General features: G+C 43.2%; 1 protein-coding gene across 6 annotated transcripts in view; it reads right to left on the bottom strand.

Moving 5' to 3' along the window:
- The window catches only part of LOC105497556 (syntrophin gamma 2), a 564393-nt gene that overhangs the window by 436222 nt on the left and 106176 nt on the right, over window positions 1-21995 (bottom strand). For 5 of the 6 annotated variants that reach the window (XM_011768711.2, XM_071076129.1, XM_011768716.3 and 2 more), the window contains exon 2: window positions 2938-3075. In XM_011768711.2, coding sequence (XP_011767013.2) covers window positions 2938-3075 — 138 coding nt within the window. Of the gene's footprint in view, window positions 1-2937; window positions 3076-15136; window positions 15255-21995 lie in introns of all 6 variants that reach the window. The other variant, XM_011768712.3, reaches the window with a different exon arrangement.

Here is a 21995-nt window from a genome sequence, read left to right as displayed (position 1 = left end):
TGGACGAAAGGGTTGTCCGGGCTCTGAGGCCCCCCGGGGTGCTCTGCTTCTAATTCTAGAAACAGCTGTGACCTTTGTTAAAAGCAGGCCTTCCCAATCTCCAAACACCTGATAACTTCTCATGGTAAAATGGCTTTATTTTCATAATCAACGGAAGGTGCAGGATTTCAGTTATCCCTCAAACTAAGGGGGTTGATCCCAATATGATTTTCTGCCTGGGACCTGAAACCCTGAAATTTTGTACCTAAAAGAAATCTGAGAGTCGCCTGAGCCCGGGAGGCAGACGTTACGGTGAGCCAAGGTCGAGCCACTGCACTCCAGCCTGGGTGACAGAGCGAGACCCCGTCTCAAAAAGCAAGAAGAAAAAAAATCTGACCTCAATTTCTGGGGTTATACTTTTCCCATAAACCCTTTCCCCTCAATTTTCCAGCCCAGGTATTTCCCCTCAATTATCCAGCCCAGGTGCGCATGTGTTTTCACAAACGTGTTCGCTTCATCTCTAAGGAGGAGGGTGTCATGTGGAAGCAGCAAAGATCACTGAGAAATGGACCAGGCACCTGAGTGTTCTGATGGCCCCACTTCTCATAGAGCAGGGATCTTAACATTAGATCAACGGGCTTTTTAGGTGTCAATAATTCACCTAAAATTGTATAAAACTATGCGTAAGTCTACATGTACGAGCATACGCCTGTTTTTCTTAAGCAGTCTTTCATGTTCACCAATAACCTAACTTTTGGTAGAGAATCTGATGCTATAGACTTTTAAAATGTAATTTTTTTTTTCTAGCCAATACAGCATAAACACATTTAGTGTTTTTACTTTGAGATTTTCTATAAAAATATCTACTAAGCAGGGTAAGTTTAAAATGATTACAAAACCTTCCTACCTTCCTTGATTTTTTTCTTTGCTCAAGCTCACTCTTATTAGGTATTTAGAACAAGTGGAGGAAAAGACATAATGGTTAGTGATTAGACTACATAAAGGCAGACAGGAGATTTATCTACACTTTGGGAAGAAAAAAGCCTCATAATTGTGGGAATCTTGCATGAGCCTGTGAAGACCGACCATGGCTTCTGGAACGCAGAGGCCAGGGTTAGAATGTCTGTCTCCTCCAAAGCTCACGTGGAAACTTACTACCCAGTGCAGTGGTGCTGGGGTGTGGGCTGTGGGAGGTGACCGAGCCATGAGGGCTGTGAGCTCATGAATGGGGTCAGGTGCCTTCACACAAAAGCTTGGCTGAAAAATCTCACCCCTTCCGCCTCCTGCCACACAAGGACACAGTGATCGTCCTCTCTGGAAGATGCAGCGTTCAAGGCGCCGTCTGGAAAGAGAGCAGACCCTCACCAGACCGCCCAATCTGCAGGCACCTTGATCCTGTGCTCTGAGCCTCCAGAACTGTGAGCAATGCATTTCTGTTCTTTGTAAATTACCCAGCTCAGGTATTTTGTTACAGTAACTCAAACGGACAAAGACAGATGCAGTCCTGGAGGCAGTATGAAGAGGGTATATGTTGGGATGTGCTGCTGGGGCTGGGGTTCCAGGGAAGAGCAACCGAAAGGGGGACCCTGCCCCCCCATCCCAGAACCTTCGCCTCCTTGAGCCACAGGGGACATGTGGGGGAGCGGGAGGGTGGACTGGGTGCCAGCCACAGAAGGAGGGGCTCCAAACAGAAGGTGTGGGCCAGGATGCTCACAGGGGCACTTGTACACGATACACATCTACACCAGAACGGTTTACGGTGGGATCTTTGTGGACCTTCTTGGGAAACCCGTCACACTTTGCTAACATCTGCACCTCTTCAGAAACGCTGATCACAGGATTGTGAGTCGGGGGGGACATGCCCACCTCATTTTATTTCCAAGGTAAAGGACAGGAGGACTGAGAAAACCAAATAAACACAGGGTCTCCTAAGCCTGTGCCCCCAGAAAGGGCCAGCCTAGAACATAGGAATGGAAATGGTTTGGGGAATATTTTCAAGAACACACTGAAAAGAACCTCTTTTCAACTACATGATTCTTGAACATCAGTTTTTGCAGCTAATGGATGTATTTAAAGGAGAGCAACGAAAGGTTTCTGACTAAAGATGACACTACATATATCTAAAATTATTTACCCCTACTAGAAGGAAAATTAGGAACTGACAAAATGATTGCAGTTTCAATGCAGTATGTTTGATTTGCAGTAGTCCTCTTTCAAATAAAAGTTGCAAAAACAAAACAAAACAAAATCCCCAATAGTCACTATTCTGCCGCATCTGATAAATACATTTCTTACCCTTAAGGAAATTTCATCTGTCAGTTGGGAATATAATTGCAGCCAAGAAGGACCTTGTTTTAGCATCAAAATTCACATTTCCATCCACAGATGCACGGCGACCAAGGTGGCCCCAAATGCCGGAACACCCACCGCCTTGCCTTTCACGGCCATTGCAGACGGAAACCCTGGGGCTTCTGTGCTTTCAGCAAGCACACCAGTCACCCTGTGGCTCCCTTCCGGTTTCCAGGGAGAACATTCCACATCTCACATGGGGGCATTCGGGGCTTTGTTTTTTTAGACGGAGTCTCGCTCTGTCACCCAGGCTGAAGTGCCGTGGCAGGATCTCGGCTCACGGAAACCTCCGCCTCCCGGATTCAAGCAATTCTGCCTCAGCCTTCTGAAGAGCTGGGATTACAGGTACGCGCCAGGATTGGGGATATTTTTTACATAAGCTTTACATGGAAAATGTATTAGCAAATAAGAAAGTCAGGGAGAGAGTAAGTAATACAACCTTAAAAACTGTATTTTATTTTGTGACACAGTCAAAGCCAGTAGTTGTGGATATTTAAATAACAGGCAACAGCTTTTGCTCAGCAATCATTCCTGAACCACACTTTTCAAAGACCCTTCATGGGGCTCCTCTGAAACACTCCGAGACTTCCCTGAAGTGGCGGCACTTACATTCCTGCCCTGGTGGCTTCCACCCACACAGATGACGTCTTGCTTCTGAATTGTCAGCACCTCTTTCGTCAGCTTCAGCCGGACGTCATAGGCATTTTCGGACTCTTCATCGTACAACAGAGCAACAGCGGTTTTCGTCTGTAGGGACAAAGTGGAAACACAAAGAATGGTGTGAGGGCAGGAGCCAGGGGTGGGGACGGGTGACGCAAGCCTCCTGCTCAAGACTCTTCCTAAAACGCACGTGTAGCGCTCACGTGTGCACAGGAGATCTGTGCTCGACCGATAAGGATTTGATTCATTTATGCAAAAAATAATAAAGTGTTGAATAATTGTTCCTAAGCAGTTTTTGTGGGATTTATATAAGGCGTGTTTTTAAAAGAAAATTAGCCCGGCATTTTTTTTTTTTAACTTGAAAGGTTTTATAGTATTTTAATCAATTTTTCCCACTTCCAAAAATATACATATTTTTTAGTTTAACTAAAGTTATTTGAATAAAAATGATAGTTTTTAAGATTCACAAAATATCTGTATGAAGGTTTGTTGGCCGGGAGTAGGAAAGGAACACACTGGGAATAACCACAGCCCAGGAGGAAGCGGCCTTCTGAGAAGTGGGCAGGTGGGCGTGGCCCAAGCTCCTGCAGGGGCTACCGCTGTGTTCTGGGAGCTGGGGAATGGGCCAGGCCTGTTGTTCCCGGACAGCAAGCAACACAGTGTGGAATTGCTGGGAAGTATTGATCAGGAGGGACGTGTAATTAGTCATAGAAGATAAACCTATCAGCTCTGTTAGCAGATGAAGGAGGCACAGTTCAGAAAGACACCTTTGGGTCATTAGAAACGTTGCCTCCTCCTCAGGGAGAGTCAGGGAAAGCTACCCTGGGGAATCCAGAGCAGACCACTGGCCAGGTACAGGGCTTGGGCATCCCACAGGATAGCGGTTATGCCCAGCCGCATGCCCAGTGCCTTGTCAGGACCCAGCCTCCGGAGTGCAGGAGCAGGGGCTAGAGCCAGGGCACTTAGTCCTCACGCCACGTGGCAGGGGAGCGGGACAGGCACATCTGGAGGCCAGTGGCCCAGCAAGGAAGGCTGAGACCCCACCATCCTCACTGCCTAGAGCCCCGGTGCTGATCAACCCTCATATTCAGAGCCACACATGAGGGCAGAGCCTGGCCCATGGACAGGGAGGTCCCCGCGGGTGAAGGATGAGGCCGTGGCCACATAGAACCCTGCAGCTCCACAACTCAGCTACTGTGAGAACCAAACAGGGGGTCCAAGGAGCCCCAGCGCCTGCATCTTCCCCAGAGATCTGGAGTTCACCAGGTGATACCCAGGTTGAACAAAAGGATTTTTAAAAACGAACTCATCAAACGCCTCTATTAAGTAGCACGGATGGGTAGGAAGGGTTTGCTGGGCTTGTTTCCACAGTGGAGGCCTCCTCAGCACTCACGGGAAACACAGACCCTCGCCAAGGGAAGCTGCCAACCAAGCCAGAATCTGCTCCTCCCAACATCCTCAGCTGATCCCCACGCGCAGGAGAGTTTCAGGAGGGTTCCGAGTGGTTTCCTCTTGCTTTCAATCAACACAGCACAAAAAAGAGTGTGTGCCCCACTGCATTGCATCTGTTAATTTAACAACCACACATGCAGGACTATGCTCGCACACACTGTCACACGTGACCATCCGGCCGGCAGCCCAGGGACCGGCCACTACAATCCACACCTCACCCAGCATAAGTAAAACTGCAACCAGTGGAAACTCTAATGGTTTCTTCCCATCCCTGTGGGCGCTGTGTGCTCCCACCCACTTCGCCAACCCCAGGGGGCTGTACATGGATGAGACTGCCAGACCAGGTGGGCGCTGGAACTGGGAGTGCTGCTGTGGCTCTGGGAGCTCACGGGCCATCTGGGGATCCACTAGGTCTCTGTAAGGGGCAGTGCCTGTGGAGGCACCAAGGGCAGCTGGGAAGGAAGCCCAGTTATGGTTGGACCCAGGCCCCCTGGCCCTTTGCAGCTTGACCCCTAGGCTTGCCTGACCGCGGGCTGAGCTCACTGGAGAGATGAAGAAATGCAGACGTGTCCCTAAGGGCAGGAAGACCCTCCTCAGTATTTTCCCCATGAGCGTGTGTAACGTGTAACTCTTATAAGTGAACACCGATTGGGAAAACAGAATTCTAGCTAACCAGCGTGAAACAGGATGAAATATAAGTGCCTGCAGCTCCCTGCCTGACTTTGATGTGCGTTCTCACCACACCTGCGAGGATATCTCACCATTGCCTCCTGCACTTACTCTCACACATGGGTGCCTGATGAAAGGTGGGCATCCCCCACTCTGCTGCACACAGAGGGAAGCAGGGCCAGCTCTGCCACAGGGCAGCAAGCACTGAGCCCCGAGCCCAGGCGTGTGGGCTTGACAATGGGAGGAGCTGAGCGATGAGGCTTCCTCAGGACATCGCAGCCCGTGGAAGCCAGAAAGTGGTCCTGCTTGCCTGGCTTGGGAGAGGCCCCAGGTCCCAGCCTCTCTCCTTGCTTCTCCTGGGGCCATGGTTCTCACCCTCCCTGCCAGTCACTATGACTGACAGCTCTCAGGCTCAAAGATAAGGAAGGGCCACCAGGGTTCTCGGTAATGATTCCTGCAGGATGGAGCTCAGAGGCATTTCTTTAATTGTTGACCGAGGCCACCCCAAAACACAAATGCCTACTGCTCTTACAGGGTCCAGACCTTTCTCATGCCACCCAGGAAGCAGCCATGCCTCTTCCGCCTTCCCTTCTCTCTGTGTGAGAGTAAATGCAGGAGGCAATGGTGAGATATCCTCACAGGTGTGGTGAGAACACACATCAAAGTCAGGCAGGGAGCTGCCAGCACTTACGTTCCCTTCCAACCTCCCTCCCACATCCTAGAAACCACCTGCACACACACCCCCATGCAACACACCTGGCCCGCATGCATGCCTCCACACATGCACACAAAAAGTCATGCACACACACACAGGGATGCATGTACACACACACACAGACACAAACACACACACTCCCATGCCACGCACATGGCCCACATGCATGCCTCCACACCTGCACACAAAAACTCCTGAAAACTCATGCACACACATACAGGGATGCATGCATACACACAGACACAAACACAGGCATACAGACACACACACACCCATACAACACACATGGCTCATATGCATGCCTCCACACATGTGCACAAAAACTCATGCACACACGCATGCTTCCACACATGTGCACAAAAACTCATGCACACACATACAGGGATGCATGCACACACACACAAACACAGACACACACAGACACACACAAATGCATGCACACACAGACACATAGGCACATACACACCACGGCAGAGCACATGTATCAATATGCTGAGGTCAGGACAGGAATAAAAGTTTTAGCTGATATAGACCAAGCCTGGAGTTGTAAAGTTGGAACCCAAAACTCAAAGTAAAAGTCAAATTCCTATAAAAATAAGTCACAGGCAGTGTTTGGAAGGAGGCTCTCACTCTGAGTGCAGAAAGAGGCCGTATCATCCTGCTAAACAGGCTTTCTCCACGATGGCCTAGGAATCTCCCTGGCAATGGGAGCTCTGGCTAGCCTGGCTTCTCCAGATCCCCCAGTGACCGACGTCTCTGAGCACATTCCTGCTGCAGACATTCACTGAGCCATCGCGTGTCCCCCAGCCACACCATTGCCGAGGACAGGCCCCCTCGCCACCGCCAGGGGGGACCTGCGGGGCTCTTGGGGAGGACCTCAGGGGCGGCACTAATAAGCAGCAGGACCCGGAACGGGGTGCAGAGACCCCGAGCGGCAGATGCGTGGTAAGGAGCGGCCACAGTGAGCAGTGGGCCATCCCCAGAGAAGCTGAGGCAGTGCAGCCGCCTTTGGAGGAAGGGCTTGCTCTGCTCGTTATTCAGGACGAGAACAGTTTTTAGTTTGTATCAAAACGATGCGATGTTGGTCGATGTTATATCTGGATGTAAAGTCCACACTCACATAGAATATTAATTTCCAACTAATCATCACGCTGACCGCTCACCATTGCTACTGGTTAACTGTCCTGGTGAGGACACTGCCTGCAACCCAGGGACTCTAGTAATGGAAAACACTGAACTTAGTGTCCACAGAGAACAGTTTCCACAACAGAGGCCAAGTGAAGGGTGTGCCGAGCTTTAACAAACAAAACAGAATATTTTAAATACATAAAATTTTAAATGCTAGCTAAGGAAAGCAAATAAGATTCAACAAAGACCTCTAATGAATCATCTGTTGCTCTGTGACGCCGTCTGAACCAGATGATGCTATCTGAAATAAACCTAACTTCTGCTCAAAATGTTAAAGTCAGGAACACAACCAAATTAGAGGTAATTAGGCATTCCAAATCACAGTTGCAATTTATGCTAATCACTTTCTTCTATAACAACACACGTTCTGTCAAATTGGCCTTAGTTTGCCAGAGAGAATTATTTGCAGTAATGTGCGGTAATATGCCCTCCAGGCACTGCTTTCTGTGCCCCTTCCTGTGCCCTAGAGACATGACCTGTAGCCCTCCAGGGAAACCTCTGTGAACAGCTGAGCACGGAGTTGCTGAGATAAGGGCAGGTCACTCAGCAGGAGGAATAAAGGCAGAGGGAGGGGACGCGGGTTCCACTGGGTCCTGCCCTCTCCAAGGCCCACGTTTCCCATTGCTTAAGGAATTCTGGGTATTTAATGAGCTAATTGAATGCATCTCCGTGACACATTTCTTGGAAATAAAATAGTTATTCCAACTCAACTTCTTCAAAAGTAAACTTTTAGTCTTTCCCATTCAAAACAAATAAAAATATTTAAAAACTAACAAAAGTAAAACCCCTTCTCATCCAATGATCCCCCCACCCCAGTGGGTGGCAATGGCATCACCCCGGTGTCTCAGTTGAAGCCCCTCAGTTCCGTGACCTTCCTCCCTCCTGACCCTCGGTGTCCAACTCGCCAGCAAATCCCCTGAAATGTCTCCCCTTCTGCCCAGGGTCACAGGGTTCAGCCACCTTCAAAGCTGCTTCACTGACATCATAAAATACCTACCTGTTTCCAGCCTTGCCCCAGTTCAGTGTATTCTTAAAGTTACAGCCGGGCGGCCCTGATAAAATATCGTTCAGGTAACATCATTTCTCTGAACAAAATCTCCCCAAAGTTTGCCATTTCTCAAAGGAAAAGCCAGTGTCCAGCGATGCCCTGTGAGGTCGGCATCTGCAGTCTCTCCCTGTCCCTGGCCCAGCTATCCTGCAACCCCGTTGTGTCTGCCCGGGATCCGTCCACCTGCCCTGCCCAGCTGTCCTGCAACCCCATTGTGTCTGCCCGGGATCCGTCCACCTGCCCTGCCCAGCTGTCCTGCAACCCCGTCATGCCTGCCTGGGGTCCATCCGCCTGCCCTGCCCAGCTGTCCTGCAACCCCGTCATGCCTGCCTGGGATTTGTCCACCCACCCCACCCACTCCTCTCCCCAGCATCCTCATCTCCTGGGGTCTGGGCTGAGAGCCCCCACCTCGGCCGCTTCCCTAACCGGCCAGTTAAAATCAGAACTCCGCCATCCCCCATTGCTCTTCATGCCTCTTCCCAGCTTTATCTTTCTCCCTAGCACTTTTCAGAACCTGTGTGCTGCTTGACAACAGAACATGAGTTCCATGATGGAAGGGTCGTCTCTACCTTCTCCACTTCAGGAGGACCAGTTCCTACAGTGCAGCCTGGCATATCCTAGGGGCACAAGACAGTTCTCAAACGGAATGCAACAGGAAGCCTGCTTTCACCTTATAACTTTATCCATGCAATTCCAATAAAAACCCAATCCAGACAACTTTGAAATGTAGCCTTACAATTCTAACAATATGTTTAATGAAATAAAGACAGCTGTAGAGAAGAGGACCCGCTACACAGAAACATGAAAACATAAAATCCACTGTGATGTCACAGCAGCCACCAAACAGTGAGGGCCGTGAACCCGCGTCAGCACCGGGAGGTCTCAGGTACATGTAGGGTGTATGACATCCCTGGAGAGAAAAAAAAAAAAAAGTTCCTGCAAAGAAAGATCTTTATTGCTTAACGTAGTAATGCTTCCATAATTGTAAATATGGGTCTCATATGCCTCATTTCACAAAGTAGTTCCAGAGAGATCAACAGTCATAAGGATGTAGAAAAACAAAATAAAAACCTGTGAAGGAAATATCAGTATGTGTGTTTGTGTGCGGGGATGTGTGCAAGCATATTGGGTTAGAGTGACTCAAAAGCCAGAACTTCTTGAGTAAAGGATTCGTTATATAGACATAAAAAACCTTTATATAACAAAAATACCATATTCAAAAATAAATGCATGCTGTAGACACTAGTTTCACAGAGCCTCACAAATAAAGATGGAAACATGAGCATCCTGTTAAAATTGAGCAAGGAATATAAAAATAATTCCCAAAAGAAGGAATAAAAGAAACTGAATTACAAATGTGAAAATACATGCAACCTCACTAGTCATCAAAAAATCACAGTCACTACAACATTGATTTCAGATTTTTAAACTACCAGGCAGGTAAATGTGTAAAAGGGATAGCAACACCTCGCATCAGCGAAGATGTGCAGACATGGACGTCCGTATGGTGTTGGCAGGTGTGTGAGTGCACAGCCTGTTCCCAGAAAACGCTCAGAAACAGATGTAAACGTTGACTAGGACTAGGTTTTAATGTAGCATTTTTACTTCTAAGAATTCATCCTAAAATAAACAATCAGACTTGGCGCTGAGAGTGGTGGGCAAGGTGTTCATTTCACACCTTTCACTTTTAAAGTGCATTATGATTTATAGGTGACACTGAGAAGCTGCTAAAAGTAATTTATTTCAGCATCTGTTGATAAGCAAGAGTTCAGAAATAACAAGCATGTGTGAAAAGCAGAAGAGTATGATAGTAACTCTTAAGAATTATGCACATACATAGATGTAAATATAGCATGGAGAAGACTTAGAAGAACAGGGTTTCAAAACATTAATATTTTATGCAAATGCTTATAATTTTAAAATTATGAAAATGCATCATTTATTATTGATTACTTAAATCTATGAAGGTCAATTTTTTATTAAGTCCTGACTTTTGTTGCTAAAGTTGATTTACCTCCATAAAATTCAAGGTGAGTCTCTTAATAATTTAGAAAAACCATAAATACTAAATTTAGCTATTTTACTGCTTTTTATTTATGCAGCCCAGTGCATCTCTGCTGAGATCATTCATGAATGTCTTTGTTGGAAGCACAGCACACTGACACCTTCTCGCAGATTAAAACAGAGAAGGCTATTCTAAAATAGAACATACTTGATATAAAGTACCACACAGCATAACACTCATCAAATAATTATTGCTATCTATAGATTCAAAGTGTGATAAAAACGTATACAAGTTGTTATAAAGCATTGCCCCTTGGTTATCCAGAAGTATATTTCCTTCCCTGAGTTGTTGACATTAAGATAATTAGCAAATGCATATCAGCTGCTGAAAAAAGCGTAAAAAGCCATGAAGAGTCACAGGGGAAGAGACACTAACCACATAAGTTACTGGGCCATACGGGGCGGCAGGAAGCAACAGACTTCCAATTTAGCCCAGTTTTTAGAAGCTGACAGCTAAGGGAGCTGTCAGAAGTGCTTGGTTATCAAGAATTCTAAAGTTCTAATACTGTGCCTTTTGACTTGGTCAACTGGGTCTACCAAAGATTAAAGATTGTGTGGATATACATCCATATACTGGTGGTATAACTGGCATTGAAGATGTTTGTGTCACCAATGACTTTGGTCATATGTAGAACATGAGCCCCTGGAGGAGGTGGAGCGAGCCACAGACGCGTCCGACGACGTCTGCCATATGCTCCCTACACACAGGTGCACAATCTGCCTCACTGCTCTGAGCCTCTGCTTCGTGATCTTTAATGAAATAAAGACAGCTGCAGAGAAGAGGACCTGCTACACAGAAACATGAAAACATAAAATCCACTGTGATGTCACAGCAGCCACCAAACAGCGAGGGCTGTGAACCCGCGTCACTGTAAAAGCAGATAATTGCAGCTTTACTCAGACACATGAATGGGGAAATGAGACGGTATTTGTGAACGCTCCTAACAGAGAACCTGTCAGAGAACAGCAGTGGTCCACTATAATTCAGTCTTTTTCTGGAAGGTTATCTTTATGGATATTTTCATGTCAGTAAAAATGAAACCATTTTTGGCACAAGAAAGAAAAATAAACTCTGTCAATCCAGCAGCATATCAAACAAACCGAAAAAATGAAGACATCAGCGAGTAATCTATCACAAACATTATTTGAGTAAGGAAAATCCACACTCCTAGTTTTAGATATAAACCAAAACAATTCAGATAAGAAGAAAAACGAACACCAATCAGCCAGTGTCCCACTAAAATCTACACGGAAACAACTACTGCTGCCCTTGGAAGGTTAAATGAAAGCAGAAACCTAAACATTCATTTTCTACCAATGAACGATGACACCTTCCATTGGAAAATGGATAATCTTCTGCCCATCAAAGTTAGAGTTTGAAGTTTAGGACATGAAATGAAGTCCCCATAAAAGCAGGGTCTTTGGCTGAGACTTGCTGGTGGCCGCAGCTCAGTTCTGCAATGTGTGGCAGCTGCGAAGGACATAGGAGCTGCCACTTAGGTTATCCCCACTCACTTTGCACCCCAAGAGAACAACAGTGCCTAGGACAGGCTGGGGACTCAGTGAACACTTCTCAACTTACAAACATGCACACATGCGTCTAATTATGCTCCAACGCTCATCTGATCCATCCTTCTTAGTTATGTGACTTTGGCTAGGTTATTACTCTTTTATGTGCATTATTCTTGGCACCTATAATGATGAGAATATTGGATCTCTATGGTCCATTCTGTATAGTCATATATGATTCCATGATTATTTTATTGATTTTTTTTTTTTACTTAAAATGATAAAATCTGATTCTTGGACCAACATAGCAATGAAATAATAATTAAATTAGATTACACACACAAAACTGATCCAAAAACTTCACAGTGCCATATGAATCAAATGGATACATTCCTAAAAACTACGGTTTCTCTTAGGATAGTGTTACTCAACATAGACTTGTCTAAAAAATAACTCGAGCCTATCATAATCATTACATTTTTTTAGGTTCTGCTAATTCAACATTTGATAATTTCCCTTGAGTTGCTTTGTAATTTAATACTTTACTCCTAGGGAACCAGTTCCTGAGAAAGTTATAAGGTGTATAAATTGTAAGAGGTATGTTTAATGTCAGATACAGAGTAAGCTTTGAATCTTAGGGTTGAATGAATTAAATTCATCAGGTAAAATGCAACAAATTACAAAATAGTCTTATCTTTTCATTTTATAGAAGTGAAATGCTGATTACTTAACAATACCTTTATCAAATTTCTTAAAACTTAGGAAAATTCTCCCTCAATGTAAAGACCACTGTTTATTCTACCTGTTTTAATTAAGATTTTGTATTCCTGAAAACTGTGCACTCAACCACATCACTTCCTTCCTTCCAGTTTTCCAGGAGTGTGCTCCCTTTAGCAGGCGTACCTTAGTATATTTAGGTCAAAAAAAATGTCAGGGGAGAAACGCATCATGTCAGCTAAGAGTGAGTGAAAGACAGAGTCAGGTGGGGTCTCCGGTGGGCTCAGGGCAATTCCCGCCCCGCTCTCCCGTCCTCTTGGCCCCCCACCCCTCAGACCGACTGGCAGAAATTGCCAACATCGCTTCACTGGCACTGATGGTCTCGCAAAAAGCTCCAAGGTGGCGACTGGCTGTACTCCACCCCTCTGCACACTGACGTCACTGCAGACACACGCGGGGGCCGGGGGCTCTGAAATGACCTGGAGGGAGAGACAGTGGCTGTGGGAATGAGTGTCCAGGGAACCGGGGCGGTGAGGAGCGGGCGTCCCGAGACCCCTGGGTGAGGTGCTGAAGGGGCCGGGCTTCCCAGGGACATCTTTTGAGCTGAGTTATCAATTAGACAGCTCTCTAGGGTTGTTTGTGGTGTTTTTTGTTTGTTTGTTTTTTTGAGACGGAGTCTCGTGTGTCCCCCAGGCTGGAGTGAGCGGCGCCATCTTGGCTCCCTGCAAGCTCCGCCCCCCGGGTTCCCGCCATTCTCCTGCCTCAGCCTCCCGAGTAGCTGGGACCACAGGCGCCGCCACCACGCGCGGCTAGTTTTTTGTATTTTTTAGTAGAGACGGGGTTTCACCATGTTAGCCAGGATGGTCTCAATCTCCGGATCTCGATCCGCCTGCCTCGGTCTCCCAAAGTGCTGAGATTACAGGCGTGAGCCACTGCACCCGGCTTGTTTTTTTTGTTTTTTTCCCCTAGCCTCAGTGGATATTTTCTTTCCCTGCTCCATAATCCACGTGCATTGCTTTAGACCAGAATTTTAATGAGAATATTGCTCAGTTTCACGTACAGGTTACACTACTTTCAGAACGTAAATCAGAAGACAAGAGGTTTTTTGTTTTTTTTTTTTTCCATGTATATAAGAATTTTCTTCATTTATATAAGAGAGGCCTGGGCTATTTTAATGCCCCATTTCATATATTTTGGCATATTTGCCTGAGTTCAGCTTAGAATAAAGCAGCACAGCACATCCTACAAGGATGAATCTTTAAGACATTACTTTTGTGTTAAGGTGCTTAGCATCTTATAAAATATCAGAGATAAGTTCAAAAAATAGACTTGTGGTTTATGACTCGGGATAATAAACACCTTCCATCATAAACCATGTACAGCACATTCCTCACTGTGACTGGAAACAGATACAATGACACTGACATGTGTTTGAGAGATGTTATTACAAATTCCGTCTTTCAAATGCACATTTTTACTCAGCCTTTTAACTAGAAGCTTTGTTCTAAGCAGCATCAAGGCAAAAACTGCCATTTCCAGTGGATGAGTATGGTTCTGCCATGGCAAAGACACAAGTGACAAACTGCTGGCACATAAGTGACATTTATCTGAATGATTAGAAAGTAAGCTGAATGTCCTTTTTAATTACTGTTAACATAGTACGTCACAAGCCAATTAGAGAAGACTGATCATTGCTATCCTTATGCCATTCTGAATATATAAAACAAAATCATGAAAGTTCTGTGCTGTGTGTTCCATCAGTGCTTTCAGCATATGAATTTAAGATGAAATGTAATGGATTTTTAAGCAACTGTGAAAAGAGCTTTTGTTATTAATATTGAAGCTAAAATCCAACAATAGATGACAGTACAAAATATCAAATGGCTATAAAAATGAGAACATCTGTCTAATTGCATTTTAATGTATTTCTGATTTTCTTAAGCATTTTATCACTCATATTTTTAAGAATATGCCTGTAGGGAAAAATCATGCTGTGAAGGATGCAGGGCCAGCAGCAGCAATAACAGATCGTAGCCTCTGGTTACTGGGCTCTGCCATTCCAGTTACCATCTCGACTGTGGAAACCGTGTTAATTTGCTTCATGTTTCTACAACCTATTGAATGCCTGATATTTGGAGAAAACGCAAGGGAACCGAGGAATATTTTATTCCATCTATATCTACCTGAACCTCAACTTTCAGGAAAATTTTTAAAAATAAGGCCTGCCGACACAGCTACGGGTGCCCTGCTATGTGAGGATCTGTGGGAAAGTGACTCTCCCTTCCTGTTTTATTGGGTTACCCACTAGCTACTGCATACCTGGTGCCTGACCACTCTTGAAAAAGATACGGGCAAAATAATTTTTAGTTGAAAGCAAGGCAATAGGACCTCTTAGCAGAAATGAGGATGAGCTCAGGTTGACACAGAAGACTGAACCTGGGGAATGCCTGCTGATTCCTGGAGGACCGACTCAATCAGAGGCTACTTCTGTCCTCACCATGCAGAGGATCGGAGGGTCACCCCAAAGCTCCAGCTGCACTCCCGAGGTCTGGGAGTCCAAGGACTACGGGACCCATAAGCCTGCACTTCCTCCCGGGAAAGTGAAGAACTGTCCCTGGGGTTTGCGTACAGAAGCCTGTGTTGCACCCAGGCATGATTTACGAGTGGGGTAATTTGATCTGCTATATAACCTCACTCGAATTTCCTTAGCCTCGGTTTCTGCATCTGAAAAATAAACAGGTGCCCTTCCATAGTTGGATAACTTAGTTCCAGTGCTAAAATTTTACCTCTTTGATTCTATACTGAGATGGGTGCTGCTCCAAGAAAAGAGAATGTTGACAGACTACGTCATGCGTCATCTTGCTCTCTTTGAGCCCAACCTTCACAAACTCATTCTCTGACTCCCTTTAGAAACATCAAGGAGATTAAAAAACAGGCTTCAGAACATCGAAGGAAAAAGATATTAGGTTTCCCTAAAATGTTAACTGATTTTAGAAAAAATTTGTATTTTATCCTTTCCATGATTGTGAATGCTTAGTTCCACAGAACCATAAGTGATCCATGAAAACCAGCTCCTCCCAAATAAAAAGTATAAACATATGTTTTTGCAATGTATGGTGTATAGAATATGTCAAGTATTAATTATGGCACAGTGATAAACTGGTGATGTTATAAACATTAAACAGAAGCAATTTTATCTCATTACCCATTATTGCAAAAGTAATAACAGTTTTTGCATTGTTGGAATTTGCCATTTGATATTGGAATACATTCTTAAGTAAATGTGGTTACATTACACATCATTTTCATGCACATTCCTCGCAATTTTTTTGCTAGTGACTTACTACTTGCTGTTTGTTTTATATTTATTTTAGACTATGGAAATGATGTGAGACAAAAAGCAAATTCGAGCGATTTTCTTGGGTTCAAAATGGGTCATAAAGGAGAGTAGACAACTTGCAACATCAACAATGCATTTGGCCCAGGAACAGTTAGCAAACATACAGGGCAGTGCTGGGTCAAGAAGTTTTGCAGAGGAGATGAGAGCTTTGAAGATGAGAAGCGTAGCGACTGGCCACTGGAAGTTGACAACGACAAACAGCAATCATGGAAGCCAATCCTCTTACAACCACACGAGAAGCTGCCGAAGAACTCAAAGATGACCATTCTATGGTCGTTCAGCATTTGAAGCAAACTGGAAAGGTGAGAAAGCTAGATAAGTGGGTGTCCCAGGAGCTGAGCGAAAATCAAAAACATCATCGTTTTGAAGCATCATCTTCTCTATTCTACGCAACAATGAAGCACTTCTCAATCAGATTGTGATGTGCGACAAAAAGTGGATTTTATATGACAACCAGTGATGACCAGCTCAGTGGGTGGATCAAGAAGAAGCTCCAAAGCGCTTCCCAAAGCCAAACTTGCACCGAGAAAAGGTCCTGGTCGCTGTCTGGGGGTCCGTGCCCGTCTGATCCACTACAGCTTTCTGAATCCCAGCAAAATCATCCCATCTCAGAAGTGGGCTTGGCAAGTCGATGAGACGCACCAAGGACCCAACGCCGGCAGCCAGCACTGATCAACAGGAAGGGTCCAGTTCTTCTTCACAACAACACGTGACTGCACACTGCACAACCAATGCTTCAAAAGTTGAATGAACTGGGCTGTGAAGTTTTGCCTCATTTGCCATATTCACCTGACCTCTCGCCAACCAACTACTTCTTCAAGCATCTTGACAACGTTTTGCAGGGAAAACACTTCGACACCCAGCAGGATGCAGAAAATGCTTTTTCCGAGAGTTCATCGAATCCTGAAGCGTGGATTTTTATGCCACAGGAATAAACAAACTTATTTCTCATTGGCAAAAATGTGTTGCTTGTAATAGTTCCTATTTTGATCAATAAAAATGTGTGTGAGCCTAGTTATGATTTGAATTTCACGGTCTGAAACCACAATTTCTTTTGCACCAACCTAATAATGAAATCATTATGGCTACAGTTTTATAAGTGACTGCTATACAAAGCCTTTCAGATAATCTCATTTGATTATTTTTGTAACCTGTAAGTTATCTTCATTTGGAAATGAAAGCCACCAAAGTCAAAAGAAGGTGAGCTTCTCACCAAAATCCAAACATCTTGTCAGTGGCTCTGCAGAGGCCAAAATCTACATGGAATTCAAAGCCACCAATCCCACAACACAAGACTCTTTCCAGAACATCTATTTAATATGGCCATTTAGCTGAAAGACATATAAAAAAATAACTGCAAATTTCAAATATATAAAGCTGAGCAGAGTATCATAAAACAGTATTAGGAATAAAGTTCATGATTTGCAACGCATTGCTAAATACAATTTTTTAACAAAAACAAAAATGCCTCCTTTGAAAATAATCTGAACATTTAAACTGTAAACATATATAAGAAACATTATCTCGTAATACAATGTGTGCTACGTAAGATAAGCAGTAAGCAAACATCTAGTTGGTAATATTTGGGAAATTTACTCGTTTGACCACATTCAAAACACTCTCAGAGGGTGTGCTGGGGTAGGTGAGGGGGATGCCACCTTTCAGTTGCCAGGGGCGATTCCAATTATGCCCCTTATCTCAATGTAATCATAAATATGCTCCTTGTGCTATTCATGGTTTAGACAATTAACTATATGGCCACCCAGCTAGAACAGAGGGCAGTCACTATGTCAGATGCCTTGTGGTGGAGGGTCTGAATACAGGCATTCTGGGAAAGAGGTGGCCACAGAGCACAGTGCCCGGTAAGTCAGTGGGCAGGGGCCTCAGATCTCCATGAAGACTGCCTGTTCCTCAAGCTCATGCTGGACTGACACCCCCACATCCCACATGGCTGTGTGCCTCCAGCTACGCAGTTCCAGGTGACGTGTAACCAATGGACTGAGTGAAAACAAGCTGGCGATTTTCACATTTTTCTCATAAAATCTCCTTCCCACAATCCACCATGTCTGATACGAAACTGCCCCACAATGTTGCTGATGCTTAGTATTGACACAGAATATCTTCCCCAAACCCTTTCACTCTGTCTTTTTGTTAAACGTGTTTCTTGCAAACAGCATAAAGTTGGGTCTTGTCATTGACGGCCACTTTTTAATTGAAGTCCTTGTTCCTTTAACCTGTGAGGTAAGTTTTGATGTGGTTTCATTTGATTTCACCATGTTTGCCGTTTGTGTTCTGTTTGGATACTGTATTCTTTGTTCTTCTTTTCTGTCTTCTTTGAATGAATCAAATATTTCTTAGTATCCCATTGCATCACTTTTAATGCTTTTTTTTTTAACATGTAGATTCTTAAAATTTCCTAACAGTTTCTCTAGCTGAGAATAAAAATTTTTCCATATCACCAACTACCATCAAATATAGTATCACTTCATGAACAATGTAAGAATCTTCAAAGAATTTAATTTTAGAAACTCCTCCCATCCTCTATAGTCACGCTGTCATGATTTCCATAGCTATAAGCCCCCAAATGTAGTACTTTATTTATATATATAAACTTAAATTTATATTTCAGTATATATACATATATATAATTAAGTATATATAAATGCATTAAAACATACATAAATTACATATGTGGATATGTACCTTTTATATTTAATTTCAGGTGCTTTATATTTCACCCTGCAGTTCACATTTCTATCTGCTTTCATTTCCTTTCAGTCTGAAGTACATCTTTTAACATTTTTTGCAGTGTAAGGCTGTTGAAGGGTTTAATCTTTTTATTTTACTTCTGATTGAATGAGTCTTTAATACACGCTCATTGTTGAAGAATACTTTCACAGATACAGAATTCTAGGTTCATTATTTTTTCATTTTAGCACTGTGAAGATATGGTTCTATTTTATTCTGGCCCCTGTTGTTTCTAAGAAGTTGGCTGTCTTTTAAAATTATTTCTATGTAAGTATTTTATCTTTTTAATCTTCTGTTTTTAAGATTTTTCTATTTACTCTCACTTTCAGCAGTTTGATTATTGTATGCTTTTAAAAATGATTTTCTTTTAATTTTATGCTGTTTGGGGTCCAGTGAACTTTTCAGGACATGTATTGATAACTCTCACTGATTTCATAAATTCTTGGCCATTGTATGTTCAAATATCCCTTCTGTTCCATTCTTATGGGAATCTACTTAAGTTAGACTCTGCTATTCTCTCATAAATGGGGATGATTTTTGTTTAATACACCTTTAATTCAATGCCTTTTCCCCCATGTGTTTCAGTTGAATTATGTGATTGATCTTCAATTTCAGTATTTTGTTATGTCCACTCTTCAGTTAAGCCCAATGATATAATTATTCATTTCTGACATGTTTTTCATTAATAACCTTTCTGCTTGAATTGTTTGTACTTTCTGTTTGCGAAATCACACATGTGATTCATAGTTATTTTCCACTCCCTTCAGGAGCACTCCGACATCAGGGTCATCCCTGGGTCTCCTACTCTCACACCGCATTTTGCTGTCCTGCTGAAAGCTTTCCTTTCTGGTGCTTTTGGGGAGAGTCAGCTGTGCCTGAGAGGGAACTCTTCTCTCGGCCCTGCTGCCCCACTCCCAGGCTTCCGCAAATGCCTCCTGCTTCTTTGAAGGGCTGGCGGGCAAATGCTCCTTGGTTGCAACTCCTGGGAAGTCTGTGCACCCCACCCAGCTAAATGCAGCTTTTCAAAGTTTTGTGGAACGTCCAGTTGGTTTCTCCTTAGCTTATCTGTGAGGAGGCCGGCAGCATCACCGGTGGGTATCTGCTCCTCTGGAAGGGCTTATACTTTACGAATTTTAAAAAAATGTATGTTTCTTTTTTAGAAAGCTCTTGCATAGATTGTCAGGTGTCAATGATCAGTTTTCTGAACTTCGTCCTTGGAATGGAGCAATACAAAAATATTCCATTATTCTTGGGTATTACTTGGTAGTATTTAAGAGCAGAGATAAAGAAAACAATTACCAAAGAAAAAAATGAATGTATACTATAAATCTATAACAAATATGTATCACAATAAAAATGCAAGTGATACATCAGAAAAATGGAATCAGACATAAGAGGCCTTTCACAGAAGTAACTGAGAGATTTTAAAGATATGAGAGTTTATGTGTAGTCATGGTTTACAGTGGATACTACAGTCTCCTGCTACTTTCCACATCTAAACACAAAGTGTGAGGACAACTAAGATTTTTACAGTTATTTCATATCAACTAACGGTAGAAATATCTATTTGGTATGTACAATGTGATAGATCTTTTGCTAAGCAAAGAAACAAAAATATGCATTGTCACCAAGCTGTGTATGTATGTATATGTGTGTATATATGTGTATGTATATGTGTTTGTGTGTATGCACACACACATTTTTTTCCATTTTATATAATAAATCACTTACTAATACACCATGAAGTGTAGGTTGACATTTATTAAGCCTAATTTTCAAGCTCAATGTCATCACATTTCCTTTTAAGGGGAAGTATTCTATAACTCACAAAAATCAAGGGGAAAATTTGTACATGCAAAAATCAACTTAAAATCATGCTTAACTCAACATTTTATGTACCACAGAAGAGTCATAAGGTAGAGCTGGTGCCCAATATATTTTCTTATTTGAAGAATGACCATTAATTTTGTTATACTTTGGAGATACAATATTACATCTCTTATTTTTCTTTTCTTTTTCTGCTGGATTAACCATGCCCTTCATTTTTGGCACTTTCTGATCATTAATCCATGTGTAGCTTTTTATTTAGTCAGTTATTTGACTACATTTCTTTATTATTGTCATACCCAAAACCATGAGAAAAAATCTAATTCTAATAATATAGCCCCCACTTCATTCCTCTGCTCCCATCCACCCAAGGTTGCCAGGATTCTGAATCCTATCTTTTATCATTTCTTGCTTTTATTTCTATGTCTCCATCTAGACAACCACAAAAGTATATCCTTGGTGCATGGCTGAGAGTGGGCTTGATCATGGTCAAATTCAGGAGATAATGACAAACATGGCCATCGGAGTTATTGCAGAGCCGTTTATATTCCTACCAGCAACTTACAATAATTCCAGTGAATGCACACTCCTTCTAATAAAGCTTTTTATTTTCAGTCAAATGGTGTGAAAATCCTTCGTTGTAGTCTTTGTGCTTCTTGCCTTTATTACACTCATGTTTGTGATTAACATGTTACTTCTGTGAAACGCCTCTTATGTCTGATTCCATTTTTCTGATGTATCACTTGCATTTTTATTGTGATACATATTTGTTATAGATTTATAGTATACATTCATTTTTTTCTTTAGTAATTGTTTTCTTTATCTCTGCTCTTAAATACTACCAAGTAATACCCAAGAATAATGGAATATTTTTGTATTGCTCCATTCCAAGGATGAAGTTCAGAAAACTGATCATTGACACCTGACAAGAACTATGAGGGTTTTAAGATTTTACCTAAGTTCAAGCTAACCCGTTATCCAGCAACAGCGCATGGATGCTGGCAGAAGACATGAGACGCCTGGCTTGGAGACAAAGGACTAAAGGGCTTTGTTACTCAGAAACAAGTAGGACACAGAACACTCACAATTTCCTTTATGATTTCTTGAGCCTGATATCCCATGAAGCACCAAGAGGGCCAGATGATTGGCAGTTGTATACCCAGTGGGTTGCGTTACCGAAGAGAAGCCCTGAACATAGGAAACTGAAACTTTAACTATGTTCAATAAGCATGCCTGCCCTTTTATCAGAGGCAAAACACTACCTCAACCTCGGAAAGCTGTTTACTGTACAAACATCCTTGAAAAGGTTGTCTGGAACAAAGGCAATCAGCACTTCTGCACACAAGTTGTGCAGAAATGTGACCCCATTGATCATGATCTCACAATACCTTTCTAATATCTGATACACATACTCCATTTTTGTTAATTGCCTTAACAATGTCTATTATCATTCTTTCCACTCCAGCATCCAACCCAGGACCACACAGCTCTATGTTGTCACGTCTCTTTTACCTTTTCACCCTTTGTTTACCTTTCTTGATCTTGACTTTTTTTTCTTTTTTTGGAAACATGGGTCAGTTATTTTGTGGAATGTTCCTCAACTGAAGTTTGTGTGATTGTGTGAGGGTTAAACAGGTTCAGGATGCGCCTTTTTTGCAGGAATACCACAA

This window comes from Macaca nemestrina, chromosome 13 (assembly GCF_043159975.1).
Source record: "Macaca nemestrina isolate mMacNem1 chromosome 13, mMacNem.hap1, whole genome shotgun sequence".
Taxonomy (NCBI): Eukaryota; Metazoa; Chordata; class Mammalia; order Primates; family Cercopithecidae; genus Macaca; species Macaca nemestrina.
Note: the sequence above shows the minus strand (reverse complement) of the source record. Positions and strands in the feature narration are given on the sequence as shown.